This window comes from Apodemus sylvaticus, chromosome 2 (assembly GCF_947179515.1).
Source record: "Apodemus sylvaticus chromosome 2, mApoSyl1.1, whole genome shotgun sequence".
Lineage (NCBI taxonomy): Eukaryota > Metazoa > Chordata > Mammalia > Rodentia > Muridae > Apodemus > Apodemus sylvaticus.
In genome coordinates this window covers 64,682,194-64,697,064 of record NC_067473.1, presented here as the reverse complement: position 1 = coordinate 64,697,064, position 14,871 = coordinate 64,682,194, and the positions used below count along the sequence as shown (strand labels likewise).

At 38.3% G+C, this 14,871-nt stretch overlaps 1 protein-coding gene across 1 annotated transcript in view; it reads right to left on the bottom strand.

The window, feature by feature from the left end:
* Positions 1-14,871, bottom strand: part of Agk (acylglycerol kinase) — a 79,022-nt gene that overhangs the window by 32,037 nt on the left and 32,114 nt on the right. The window contains exons 6-8 of the mRNA XM_052173515.1: positions 9,945-10,037; positions 7,570-7,602; positions 5,615-5,709 (exon numbers count right to left, since the gene is read on the bottom strand). Coding sequence (XP_052029475.1) covers positions 5,615-5,709; positions 7,570-7,602; positions 9,945-10,037 — 221 coding nt within the window. The remainder of the gene's footprint in view (positions 1-5,614; positions 5,710-7,569; positions 7,603-9,944; positions 10,038-14,871) is intronic.

Here is a 14,871-nt window from a genome sequence, read left to right as displayed (position 1 = left end):
CAAGAGTACCATGCGGTCATAACCACTGAGTGGTCTCTCCAGCGAGTCTATCCTTTCTAATTTATCTTCTACTGTACAAAAAAATCTTCCCCTGAACTACACTGAAATGCAGGTCACATAAGAAAGCCAAGAGAAATGATTAACTATTTTAAAAATTTGAGACAGGGTCTCATGTTCCTAGGTTGGTACTGAACTCACTTTGTAGGCAAGGATGACTTTCAACTTGTGATCTTCTCTATCTCCCAGTGTTGGGATCAGAGATGTGTGCCGTCAAGACTGGTGTTTCACGTTGTAGACGGAACCCAGGGCTCCATGAATGCTCGCATTTGCCTAATGAAAGTCACCCCTCCTCACTCCTATTTATTTAGATAGAGTCTCGCTTCCTTTCCAAGAAGACCTCAAACTGGCTACACAGACCAGGATGGCCTTGAATTCAGAGACCCATTTGCCTCTGTCTTCTGACTGCTATGATTAAACATATATACCACCACTCAAGTGCCCCCAACCTCCCCCAACACCACTTAAAAAAAAAAAAAAAAACTCTAAAAACCAGTTTTCTAAATTACCTGGTTTCCCATAGCATCCAGGTTTTCACTTTTGTTTTCTGATTATCACTATGAAACCAGTCTGCTCTGTTTCAATACACTGTAGATAGTCACCTTACTGACACACATTGTCATATGCATTTAATGAACAGGTATAGCATCATCATATAATAAAAATTAATGGTGAGAGATAGTAGTAGCCACAGAAGTATATGCTGATGTTAACAAAACACAGGAGAAACTAGAGTACATCTCTAATGCTTGTTTAATCAAGCATATTTATTGAAGTTTAAAAGGATTATGTTAATTTTAATCTCTCTCTCTCTCTCTCTCTCTCTCTCTGTGTGTGTGTGTGTGTGTGTGTGTGTGTGTGTTGCTATGGATCAATGATTTTACATAAAACTCCTTTTTAGAGCCATCTAAGGTCAGGTTCATAGAAACATTTAAAGGCCAGTACAGAAATGTCCCTATATAACCCCTTTCCCTCTTACAGACACTGCTGTTTCATTATCCCATCTCTCCACCCCCACCCCCAAGACTGGTTAGCTCATTTGTCACAATTGAAGAACTTACACAGACTTATTATTGCCATTCATAATCCAGTTTTGATCATAGCTGCAGTCTAAATGCATTTAGACAAACATTAAGGACATCTACCGCTCAGTAATACATACTTTGCAATTTTACCACTACACAACAGCCATTCCCCCTTTTACTGTCACAACTTTACCTCTTCTAGACTCTTAACAGTTGGAGCCATACAGTGTAGCCTTCTTCTTCGGACTGTTTTCCTTTATGTGGTAATATGCATTCACATTTCTGTCTTTCTGTGGCTTCATAGCTCACTTCTTTCATCACTGAATGAGATTCTACTTCTGAATGTACTAGTTTATTAATCCCACCTGCCAATTATTTTTTCTTGCATGAGCTATGCCCAACTGTCTTTGAAGCAGTTAGTCTATTCTGAGGTTATCAAACTTATGGGCCTAGAGTGTAATACTTTTCCTTTATAACCTTCCATGTTCATAGACTTTGCAGTAATATCCTCTTTTTCATCACTAAAATGAGTCATTTGTGTCCTTTCTAGTTTTTATTCAGCCTGGCTAGAGACTTGCTGACCTATTTATTATTCCTAAGAACCAGCTTTCTATTGACTTCTATTTTCAACTTCATTGAGTTTTACTCTAATTCTTATTAATTTCCTTTGTTTACTTTAGATTTAAACTCTTCTTTCCTCTGTTAACTGAGTTTAACTTGCTTTCCTCATCCTGATTTTGGAGGCAGTGTCTGCCTGTGTAACCAGATTGGTTTCAAACTCACAATCCTCCTGCATCACCTTCCTATGTATATGCCTTCTGTTGTACTATGTGTACTAAATGCTTCAAACTTCCTCTAATCTCCACTATTGTGACTACCACATATTTTTGGGAGTGTTTTATTTAGTTTGAAATATTTTAAAACTTCTTAAGACTTTCCCTGATGCATGCATGTCTTATTTATTTAGAAGCATGTTGTATAGTCTGCATGGATTTGAAAACTGTCCAATTATCTTTCCATTTTAACATTCCACTTTTATATATCCTGTAAGTTAGGGCAGGACTGAAGAGTAGGTTGGGTTGGGTATTTCCCTTCTCCCATGTGTGGAAGGCCAGAGCCAGTTAGAGTCCAGCAATCCCTATTGAGCTCCAAGACTACTCTAGAAGGTTGGGTTCTGCATAACTAGTTCTCCTGATGCAGACCTTACAAGGGAAAAAGACTGCTTCCGAGTACTTCAAAATACTTCCTTTCCTAGTACTTAGTATGGGATCTTCAGCAAACTCTATGAGATAAATTTCACAATATTATAGAAAATCCCTAAGTCTGGGTTCCAAGGATGCTGGAACTCTCTGAGCTGACCACATAGAACCTCAGGTTTTCCTGCACTGGTTCCCATAGCTGCTAACATTCATGAGTCTGCCTTGGTTAAGCCATGACTCTGTTCCCACCTGTCTCTTCAATCATGGGGCAGCTGTTTGGCTGGTATCCTCCCCTCCTGTTCAGATCCAAGAAGAGTTTGTAGTTTGGTTTGCTTTATTTTTCAACTGTGGTGCTGGGGATTGGGCCCAGGGCCTTGTGCATCCTGGGCACACACTCCTGTCAGCTTTCCATTTGATCCTCCAGCAGAGTTCCTCAAACGGAAACCTGGAAACTGAAGGACCGACTTCTTTTTTAAAATCAGACTTACTGAGTTGGAATCCATATGCAATCTGCCCTTTTAGGCATGTCTTTCCATACATTTTAACAAATGTATTTATGAAACCAACACCATTATCAAAATACATAACATTTCTAACATCCCTTTAAGTCTCAACAAACTCCTACCACATCATCAGTTCCAGCAATTACCATGTCCAGTTTAATCTTTTGTAGAATTATCATATAACACAATGAAAAAGCAAGAGCTTGAGATTATTCACACTACTGACTGCATCAACAGCATGGGTAGACACTTTCTTTTTATGGTTAAGTAGCATTCTGATACATAAATGTACCATAATTTGTTCAGCCATTCCTGAGCTGGTTGATACTAGCACTGTTCTTGGTTCTTGACAACTAGCAGCAGATTCTACAAATAAGGTTTAGGTCGTTGAACAGATCTGTATGTCTGCATTTCTCTTAGGTAAATACCTAACAGTATGAAAAGCTTATGTTTAATTTGATAAGAAATGGCCACATTAGCTCCTATAGTTGCTGTATTGCTTGGCATTCATCATGCTGTCAATACATGAGTTTCACTTGCTGAATATACTTAACAGTGCTTATGCTGTCTGGACTGCTTTTCTCTGTTATTTATTGTAAGCAATTGTGGGTTGGGAAGATGGCTCAGTGGCTAAGAATACTTGCTGCATTTGCAGAGGACCCTGGTTCAATTGCTAGCACCCACATGAGGTGTACTGCCATCTGCACCTCCAGGTCCAGGGGACCCAATGCCCTCTATTGGCCTCCTGGAGCATTGGGAATTCCACATACAGGCAAAACACCCAAACACCCATATTTATCTATGAATCCCACCTCCTTTTCATTTCAATATAGATGTTGGAAGTGGAGAGCAAATTTTTCATAAATGAGATTCTACTTGGAGGAAGCAAGGAGCAGGCTCACAAGTCTAGGCTATATTGTTGTGAGTGTGTATGGGCTATGATGGAAGCACCACAGTGGATGTGTGCACTGTACTTACTAATCTGAATAGCACCTGGCACACAGGAAGAGACTTGGAAAGTGGCTTGAGAGACCTAAAACAACTCAACCTACTGCAATTCAAAAAGACTGTTTGCATTAAATTGCTTCTATAAATTGCTTGGGAGAAGACAACTAAAATGCACCTCAAATTTGTCATTCCCTAACAGTGATTCAAGGTCCCAACACCGGAGCACTGCAGCCTGGCATTTAGGATTAGTTACCAGCTACATGCCACATTCCAGGAACAAAGACTTTGTTCTTCTTCAATAATTATTTTACAAGAAATCTTGACAGCAGGGCAAAGGCAAAGCTCTGTTCTTTCTACATGGCCCCAGGCAGCAGTCATAGTAAAAACTTTGCAAAACTCTGAGCCAACAGCAGAGTTTCTGATTACTCAAGGGACCTGGGGCATGCTTAGAAATTATGTTTTTATAAATCTTTAAATCATAAATAGAAGCAGCAATAACAATAGTTTAAAAACATAGAAAAATAGCTTCTAAAAAGCAGAACACTGGGGGTGGCCACAGGTGAGTGGAGGCTTTTGGATAGGTAAGGTTTCCAAAAGGAAAACAATCTACTTCTGATCACTGATATGCCATTTGGAAATCCTGGCTAAAGCAGTTCAATAATCTCTACTGATATACTGGAAAGGCAAGCTCCCTAATATCATCAGGTCCTAAACTGGAGAATTTCCATCAGACTAGCAAAATTGCTTGAGTCATTTATCCATCATTATCTATTGCTCCTCAAACATTGTAACCTATGACTAAAAAGCATGGCCCATTAAAGTGGCTTCTCCCGCTTGCTAGGCCTCAGGATGGGCGAAGAATCCTGTACAAGTATGACGTAAGAGAGACGGTAGGATGAGGGCCTGATAAGCATGTACATGAATGCCTGGGCTGTCCTATATGCACGCATGCTTTTATGAACAGCATAAAACTGTTAAAGATACAATTGATGGCCTCAAAATTACAACAGGGAAGGTCAGTTTATAAGACCTAGTCTAAGAACACACACTTGTGCCAAAAAAAAAAATTTAACTCAAAAAAGAACCTTGACTATTATTATTATTGACTTAGTTATAACAAGAAAACTTCTTAGAAATTTTTAATTAATTCATTCAACAAATGTTTGCTTTCTGACTTCTATCACAAGCCTTACATTACACACTATGTAACAATTTCTCCAACACTGTCCATTTACTTCGGTCTTTTGACAACCATTTGCTCAAGATTATGTTAATTAATTGCTTTGAAAGCCAGGCCTCAAATTCAAGATCACTATCTTTTTGAAAGATTTGGTCTTTGTTCTATAAAGCTTTCATTTGTGTGAGTCCTGAGGCCAGTGTTAGACTCACAGCAATGTAACTTAGATGTCAGGACTTCACCCCTCCCCCATCTACTATATCCATAATCCCAGCCACTTCAGGCAGTCACGAGGATGTGACTTAGTTTTACCTGCTTCTATCACCAAGATAATGAAGGCACACTATCAGCACTTCAGTTTCCCAAGAGACTTGATATTTGTCACCATGTGTACTTAAAGGAAATGATCAGAGCAAATCTGCCCTCACCTTCATGAAAGGGTCTTATAGTAAAGAGTCAGAAAAACTGCAATGACAGAAAGTGTCCATCTCCATCCCTGACATCAGGATGTACTAATGACTAGATTAGGAAGGTACCACAACTCAACTAGGAGGACACCAACTCTCTGAAAGGCTGGGTACTCCCTCTCAATAACTTGACATTTCCATCTATCAATATTTGAGAAGTTGGTGTTATTATGTATGTTAATTTTCAGTCCCAGGCTCTATCACACACAGATGTTAGCATTCCACATTGACAACCTACTGGACTTTGTTTCCACTTTCAGCAAAGAGTGTATGACTCAAACTACTGGTCTGTCCCAGCGGGATAAATCCAATTGGAATCTTACTGAAGGTAGCCTGGTAGAACAAAAAGAAGACAAAGTTGTATTGTTACAGTCAGAAGATTAGGTTTAAAGGGAGGCATATGAGCATCCTCTAGAACAAAGTAACTGGCTCTGTCTTCCATCTCATCTCCATTCCCCATCTCTAGGCCAGTAAGCAAATACCCCAACGTGAGCAGTTTCTAAAACAAAGCAGTCAATGAAAACACAATGACTCAGAATTTAAAAGACATATTTGGGTACTCCGTAACTACAATTATTTGTATGAAACTGGGTTAAGATAATGACAATCTTACAACAATTGGATCAATGAACCAGTGTGAAAGACTGTACTAAGTATCACACTGGCTGAGAAAAACAAAGACAAAATTCAACTAAAAATACCTACTAATCTTACAGTGACCAATGGCAGGTGACAGTGTTTCATACACTATCTTACTTCAAACAGAGTAAGGCAAATAACGGCCAGTTAATGACATAACATGTGATTTAACTAAATGTCACATACACAGCTGTTATTTGAATATTCTTAAAGGTCTATTTTGAACACAATCCCTTATTGTTTTTACTAAAATATTTTAAACTGTGGCAGGAAAAATGAATGAAATCTTACAAAACCTCTTAAGTTCACAACCCAGATTTAAGAACATTTGCCATTTTGCTTCTGATGTCTTAAGAAATGAATTGGATCTCAAAATTAAAATAAATAGGCAGAGACAGATGAAGTCCTTTGAGATTCTGCTCTCCTGATCCCTCCTACTACACACTTACATACCAAAGAGCATACAGTGGCAGTACTGTTTTCTAAAACCATGTAAAAATATTTCACCTTCTTTAAAAAGTTACTTGTATTTAACATTTCTAAGATCTAAAGATGTAGATATATATAGATCTACTTCATTCTTGTGTATGATACACATTGCACATCTGTCTGTGTGCATCTGAGGGAGAATGAAAGTGAGTGTGTGTGTGTGTGTGTGTGTGTGTGTGTGTGTATTGAAGGTAGACAAAGAGGCCACAGGATAACTTCCTGTCTTATTCCCTACATACTATCCATATTTTTTTAGATCAGGTCTCCCACATGACTTGAAACTTGTGAGGCTGTTCTTCCTTGCCAGGGAGCCCCGGGATTACTAACTGTACTCAGGGATTTTACATGGATCCTGGGGATCGAAGTCAGGTCCTTATGCTTGCTCTTAAGTAAATAAGCCTAGTTCATCCATTTAATTGCTACACAGCTCGTATTATATGAACATACACCACTATTGATTTAGAAAAGAATTCCTTGAAGAAAAGATTCTATAGAAAATTTTTATATAGCACACTAGCTGTTGCTAAAAGGTACATGGCACCGTGGATTGCCAACACAGGAAGTCCACCATGGGTTCATGAGAGTAACCTATGGCAGAGGAAGAAATATTGCACCATCTGATTAAAAATCTAACCCTATCACAAGTGTACTGGATTGAAAATATAACATAAAAGTTGAGTATGATGGTTTATGCCTGAAATCCCACAGATTCCAGAGACTGAGGCAGGAGACTCAGAAGTTCAATGCTAGCCTGGGCAACTTATCAGGACCCTGTCTCAAAATAAAAACTAAATGAACAAAGTGCTGGAGATGTAAGTCAATGGTGCATGCGGTACATGCTTATCTAGATACCCAAAGCCCTGGGTTCAAGCCTTAGTAAAGGATATATATATATATATATATATATATATATGCAAGTATATGTGTATGTATATATGTATGTATGTATGTATGTATGATGTATATATACACACATATACATACATACAAATATATGTATTGTAAGCGGGAAAGACAAAGAATGAGAACAAAAAAAAAACCTTAACGTAGTTTTTACAAGCTTACCGCATCTGTTCTTCTAAGTACTCCAGTAACAACCTATGAGTGTAAAAAATATTATAAATAACATGTATTTTCATTATCAAAACAAAATTAGAATAAAATTTCATGGACCATAAACTTATTTATTTTCTTCTAGAAGCTATATTAAATATTAGATCTTAAAAACACATCATAGTGTCAAATAGGATCAGTGCTAAATTAGATTTTATTTTTAACCTAGAATAAAACAGACCAAGATAAATTATAAAAATTCCACATTACATTAGTAAAGTTATATTTCAAGGTCTACAAAACATAAGTTTACTAATGTTAATGTGTTGTAGGTCCTAGAGAAATATGAATTCTTTTCACTTATACAAAAAGCCTTTGTTAGCCTTTTGCAATACAGAGGACAGGCTGGCTTAGTATGCTCAGAAATCAAGTGCTTCTTTCTGAGGGCTATGAAAACAAAGGGGCTAGACAACTAACATTACCATTTATTTTATTTTATTCATTATCATTAGGTAGCCTAGGCCCCTGGAACTCACAGCATTCCTCCTGCTTTCAGCTTCCTTGGGATTGCAGGTATGAGCTGCCATAAAATGCCCATCATTTCTCTGGCCAAATGTCTTTCAATTCAGTGTCTTTCCTTTAAAACATTTTGTAAAAACAAAGGTTGACATATCCCCTCCCTTTATCTTGTCCTGCCTCACTGGGTTTCAGTATTAAAGGGTGGTCAGGGATCTGCTTCATTCTTTGTAGGTATACAATCAGAGCTCTTCACATTTCATTAACAAGCTATAAAAACAATTATAAGATCATTAGCACAGCCTTTTCAAAAAGAAGCTTACTAAGGCTCATATAAATGCCAAGTCAAACTTAGGACAGCTTTTCTGCTGTTCATTTCTGGTCCCTCACACTGATAAAGCCACCAAAGAGAGGTCAAAGTCAACAGTAATGTAGTATGTGGGTAAAACTGATGAATCTTCATTACATTACCATCTAAACTATTGTTTAGATTGGTGTTCACTTTGTGCTGTATACTTCACAGGTTTAAAAAAAACAAAAAACACATACTCACTCCTATCCATCAATATCACATTGCCCTAAAAGACCTGTGTGCTGCCCGCTAATCCTTCTCTTCTCCCAACCTCAGGCAACCTCTTATCCTTTTACTCTCTCTACTGTTGCAAGACCCAGAAGTCAAAGAGTTGAACTGTAGTCTTTTTGTATTTCTTTCACTTAGTAATATGCTCCAAATTCTGTTGTAACTGGATAATTCTCTTTTTTTTTTCATGATAAATAACTTGGGTATGCTCCTCTACAATTAACCTATTAAAGGACACCTTCATTTTTTCTACATTTGCTTGACTATAGATAAAGATGCTATAAACAACCATGTGCAGATTTTTTGTATGTACATGAGATGTGAACTCCTCTGTATAACTTCCAGTGAGCACAATTGCAGGACCACATGGCAAGAGTATATTCAGTTTTCAGTGAAACCACTCATTTTCCATTTTGTTTGACCTGGATCTTGGTTATTCAGATAGACATAAAGTGACTAAACCATTCTGCATTCCCACCATCAATGAGTGACAGCTCCTACTACACTCATCAGCTCTTGACTCTGCCAGTGTTCTCTGCCTTGGGCATTGTAATAGGAGTAACATCTCACTGAGGATCCGTGTATTACTATTAGAACAAGACGGGGCTAGGGATGTAGCTCAGCAATAGAGCACTTGCCCAGCCTACATGAGGTTTGTTCTGTGGCACTAATTGCCAAACAACCAACTTTAGAAAGAACAGAAAAGAAGACAAACACATATATCTGAACAAGTATCATCTCTTTCTGCAAATGCAGTCTTAAGAGTTGACTTTCTATACAACAGAATGATGTGAGTGGCCATAAAAGTGTTTTCTTGAGAGAAACTTTCCTTTAATGAGGACTTGTCCTTGTAGTGCAACCTTGATGCCATCACAGAGCTAAGACATAACAGAATGCACACTATAACAAACTTAGCCCATCCACACCACTTTCCCTCCCACTTTATTCAGTATTTGAGATCTAATCTTGCTATGTAGCCCAAGACTAACTGGAACTCAAGATCTTCCCACTTCATCCTAAGTGCTTGATTATAGAGCCTTGCTTGTTTTATTTAATTTTCTCAAACAAACTTGCTTACATATAAACCCTTCTTTGAGCGTGGAGGAAGATTTACCAAAAACAAGGAAAGAAAAGTGCAAGAGAAAAGCGTAGGGCTGTACAAGTTTGGGAGAAATAGCCTTAAAATAATAAATTATAGCTATTTCCTTAATTATTGTTGCCATTGTCCAAGAACCTAATTTCCATTTCTCTCCCCTTAAAAATGGCCCTAAATGGGGAGGGAAGATCCTACCTCCTGCAGTGTGCCATCTCCTCCAGCGACAATGATCACATCAGTGTTTTCCATCAGTTCCAGGAGCTTCTTGGCTTGTCCCTCATAATCTGTCTGAAATATCAAAATGGCTTTGGTAAACTTGTCACTGTAGACAACATGTTAAAGGATGAAAAGGTGGGTCATGTTCTTTAAAGTTTTATATTTACTCTCTTGATTTTACATGGTTAAAAGACATGAAAGTCCTATGAAAGCAATTAGGTATGGACTTTTATAGCTTTATACTATAAAATATATATTATTCCTAAGACAGAACTGGCTTGAGAAACTACCTACACAGCTCCTCATTCTAAAAATGAAATTCAAGCCCAATAATTTGCCTTAGTTAGACAGCTAGCCAGTCACAGGGCTCTTTTCCAGTCCACTGTGGCTTCTATTACACTGTTTACACCCTTTTTTTAATCTGAAGGCAGGAAGTCAAGTGCATATGCAAAAAGGGAAGTAGATATAATGAAAAGTAGTACAGATTTCAGGACCCAAGAGACCTACATTAAATCTAAGCTCTGCTACTTTTTAACCGAGTAGCTTTAAACTCACTGGAGTCTAATTTCCTTATCAATGAATTTCCATGTATCGAGAGAGGGATAATCATGGCTTTCCTGTATTATTGCTGCACAGCAGAATTTAAAACAGCTAGAAAAGTGTTTGCAACTGTGTTAAGTAAATGAAGATTATTACTGTTTTGCTATGATGGCACATAAAACAATGCAGGTGTGTTTGAAAGGACCCATAGAAGAACACTCCAGCCCTCCCATTTGTACTGAACGCTTGATGTACGTCTCAGTCATCATCAGGGTGTACACTGATATGTATACCCCTGGAGACAAATGTTTAAAAAGGGCATAAAGTGAATGAAATAGAAATACACTAGACACACTAGCAGGCAAAAACTAAATACTTAAATAGCAGATGGGCTAACACCTACAGTGTTGAAATACCTGCACTTTGTGCCCAGTTCCCAGCATAGAACAAGTTATTTTGTTACTCTCAGGAAACCCCTCAAACATAACAGAGTATGTGCTATACAGGTAACTTTAGGAGGACCCTGGATAGGAACTGATCACCAGAGAGGACAACAGACGCTTTACAGGATAGAACCTTGAGATCCACACACTAACTTCTAGGGAAAGGAGAGGAGCCTAAAGGTGAGTTAATACATCAGGGTTGAATGATTTCATCCATAATATAGACAAGAATTCCTTTGTCTATATTATATGTATACATGCACATTTATGTAAAGAGAAATGTGAAAACAATAAAAATGTTAATAATCAGGGTGAAATAGATAAATATGTATATATAGTTTTTGCAATTTTTTTTTTAAATTTAAAAGTATTTCTAATTGACAAATGGGACATCATAAAATTACAAAGTTTCTGTAAGGCAAAGGACACCATCAAAAGGACAAATCGGCAACCAACAAATTGGGAAAAGATCTTCACCAACCCTACATCAGATAGAGGGCTAATATCCAATATATACAAAGAACTAACAAAGTTAGACCCCAGAAAACCAAATAACCCTATTAAAAATGGGGGTACAGAGTTAAACAAAGAATTTTCACCTGAAGAACTTCGGATGACTGAGAAGCATCTTAAAAAATGCTCAACTTCATTAGTCATTAGGGAAATGCAAATCAAAACAACCCTCAGATTTCACCTTACACCAGTCAGAATGGCTAAGATTAAAAATTCAGGAGACAGCAGGTGTTGGCGAGTATGTGGAGAAAGAGGAACACTCCTCCACTGCTGGTGGGGTTGCAAATTGGTACAACCACTCTGGAAATCAGTCTGGCGGTTCCTCAGAAAACTGGGCACCTCACTTCTGGAAGATCCGGCCATACCACTCCTGGGCATATACCCAGAGGATTCCCCAGCATGTAATAAGGATACGTGCTCCACTATGTTCATAGCAGCCCTATTTATAATAGCCAGATGCTGGAAAGAACCCAGGTATCCCTCAACAGAAGAATGGATGCAAAAATGTGGTATATATACACAATGGAGTACTATTCAGCCATTAGAAACAATGAATTCATGAAATTCTTAGGCAAATGGATGGAGCTAGAGAACATCATACTAAGTGAGGTAACCCAGTCTCAAAAGATCAATCATGGTATGCACTCACTAATAAGTGGATAATAACTTAGAAAACTGGAATACCCAAAACATAATCCACATATCAAATGAGGTACAAGAAGAATGGAGGAGTGGCCCCTTGTTCTGGAAAGACTCAGTGAAGCAGCATAGGGCAAAACCAGAACAGGGAAGTGGGAAGGGATGGGTGGGAGAACAGGGGGAAGGAAGGGGGCTTATGGGACTTTCGGGGAGTGGGGGGCCAGAAAAGGGGAAATCATTTGAAATGTAAATAAAAAATATATCAAATAAAAAAAAGTATTTCTAAAAAAAATTTAACAGAAAAGACAGGAGATCAACCTTTCAAAGACCAATAGTTTCAACTGAACTATAAGAAGAAACATTAATATTTATATGTGTGTGTGTGTGTGTGTATGAATGTGTGTAAAATTGTTGAGTATCTTACATTGGAAAAATTACAAAATACAAACCCAAAAGTCATAGGGCTTTGGTATTAAAAAATTGTTACTCCGGGTGGTGGTGGCGCATACCTTTAATCCCAGCACTTGGGAGGCAGAGGCAGGCGGATTTCTGAGGTCCAGGCCAGCCTGGTCTACAAAGTGAGTTCTAGGACAGCTAGGGCTACACAGAGAAACCCTGTCTCAAAAGAACCAAAAAAAAAAAAAAAAAAAAAAAAAAATGTTGCATATCAACCAACCAGACCTCCCCTATCTCCCCTCCCCCCAGAGCTCCCAGGGACTAAACAACCAAAGAGTACACATGGAGGGACCCAATGGTTCCAGCTGCATGTGTAGCAGAGGATGGCCTCGAGCATTAATGGGAGGAGAGGCCCTTGGTCCTGAGAAGGCTCTATGTCCCAGTGTAGGGGAAATGCCAAGGTGGGGAGGCAGAAGTGGTTGGGTGAATGAGGGAACATCTTATAGAAGCAGGGGAAGGGGGATGGGATGGGGGCTTTCTGGGAGGGAAACAGAGAAAGAGGATAACATATGAAATGTAAATAAATAAAATATCCAATGGATAAAATGGCCATTTTGCCAAAAGCAATATACAGATTCAATGCAATACCCATCAAAATCCCAACTCAATTCTTCACAGAGTTAGAAAGAGCAATTATCAAATTCATCTGGAACGACAAAAAACCCAGGATAGCTAAAACTATTCTCAGCAACAAAAGAAAGTCTGGGGGAATCAGTATCCCTGACCTCAAGCAATACTACAGAGCAATAGTGTTAAAAACTGCATGGTATTGATACAGTGACAGGCAGGAGGATCAATGGAACAGGATTGAAGATCCAGAAATGAACCCACACACCTATGGCCACTTGATCCTCGACAGAGGCTGAAAACATCCAATGGAAAAAAGATAGCCTTTTCAACAAATGGTGCTGGTTCAACTGGAGGTCAGCATGCAGAAGAATGTGAATTGATCCATCCTTGTCTCCTTGTACTAAGCTCAAATCCAAATGGATCAAGGACCTCCACATAAAGCCACACACTCTGAAACTAATAGAAAAGAAACTGGGGAAGACCCTTGAGGACATCGGTACAGGGAGAAAGTTTCTGAACAGAACACCAATAGCGTATGCTCTAAGAGCAAGAATTGACAAATGGGACCTCATAAAATTACAAAGTTTCTGTAAGGCAAAGGACACCATCAAGAGGACAAATCCGCAACTCAGTGAAGCAGTATTCGGCAAAACCAGAACGGGGAAGTGGGAAGGGGTGGGTGGGAGGACAGGGGAAGAGAAGGGGGCTTACGGGACTTTCGGGGAGTGGGGGGCTAGAAAAGGGGAAATCATTTGAAATGTAAATAAATTATATTGAATAAAAAAAATTTAAAAAAAATCCAATGGAAAAAAAGAATTGTTACATTTGTTGGGTATATAGATGTTAAAATAGTTACACAGAAAAATATACTTCCTTATTGAAACACATATCTTCAAGTATTTAGAAATAAAATGGGATGTGTTTTATTTCTTTCAGAAAACTCAGTTACCATGTGAGGATGCTTAGTGGAGACCACCTGGGCCACACACCAGTCATCAACCAAACTTGAGTAAGGCCATAAAAATATTCTTCTCCAGCCCTGACATTAAGGATTCCTGCCTGGACAAACACAAAGTCAGTTCTAAACACAGACTGCCAACCAGTAAGATCCTGCTCACAAAAGCAATAGTTGAACCCAGGTCTATACAACTAGCAGAGAAATGGGTTTAAATATATCAACAGTTGGGCTGGAGAGGCTCAACCACTAAAAGCTAAAGACCACAAAATCCAAATGTATCAACATTTACAACAAACATTAATTGGATCAAACTGTCTTTAAGAAAAATTTGTGTTTAGTCCAGTTCTCGAGAATTAATCATCTTAACATGTAATAAAAAAAAAAAAGACAAAATTATCTATAGAAATAGGCAAACTAGGTTTTTTTCAAGACAGGGTTTCTCTGTATAGCACTGGCTGTCCTGGAACTCACTCTGTAGACCAGGCTGGCCTGGACATCAGAAATTCGCCTGCCTCTGCCTCCCAAGTGCTGGGATTAAAGGCGTGCACCATGACTGCCCAGCCAAAAACAAAAAACAAAAAACAAGAAATGGGCAAATTCACAATCATACTGGGATATCTATAATTCCCCTGACAGGATAGTTTAAAATAGTTATCATCAATAAAAGCAAAATTAAAAGAAGAGGAGATACATAGAAGATTTGTAGAACACAATGAATAGATTTGGTTTATAGGTCATAAACAGAATATAATATTCAGTAATTAATATCAATTATTTTTAGGCATAC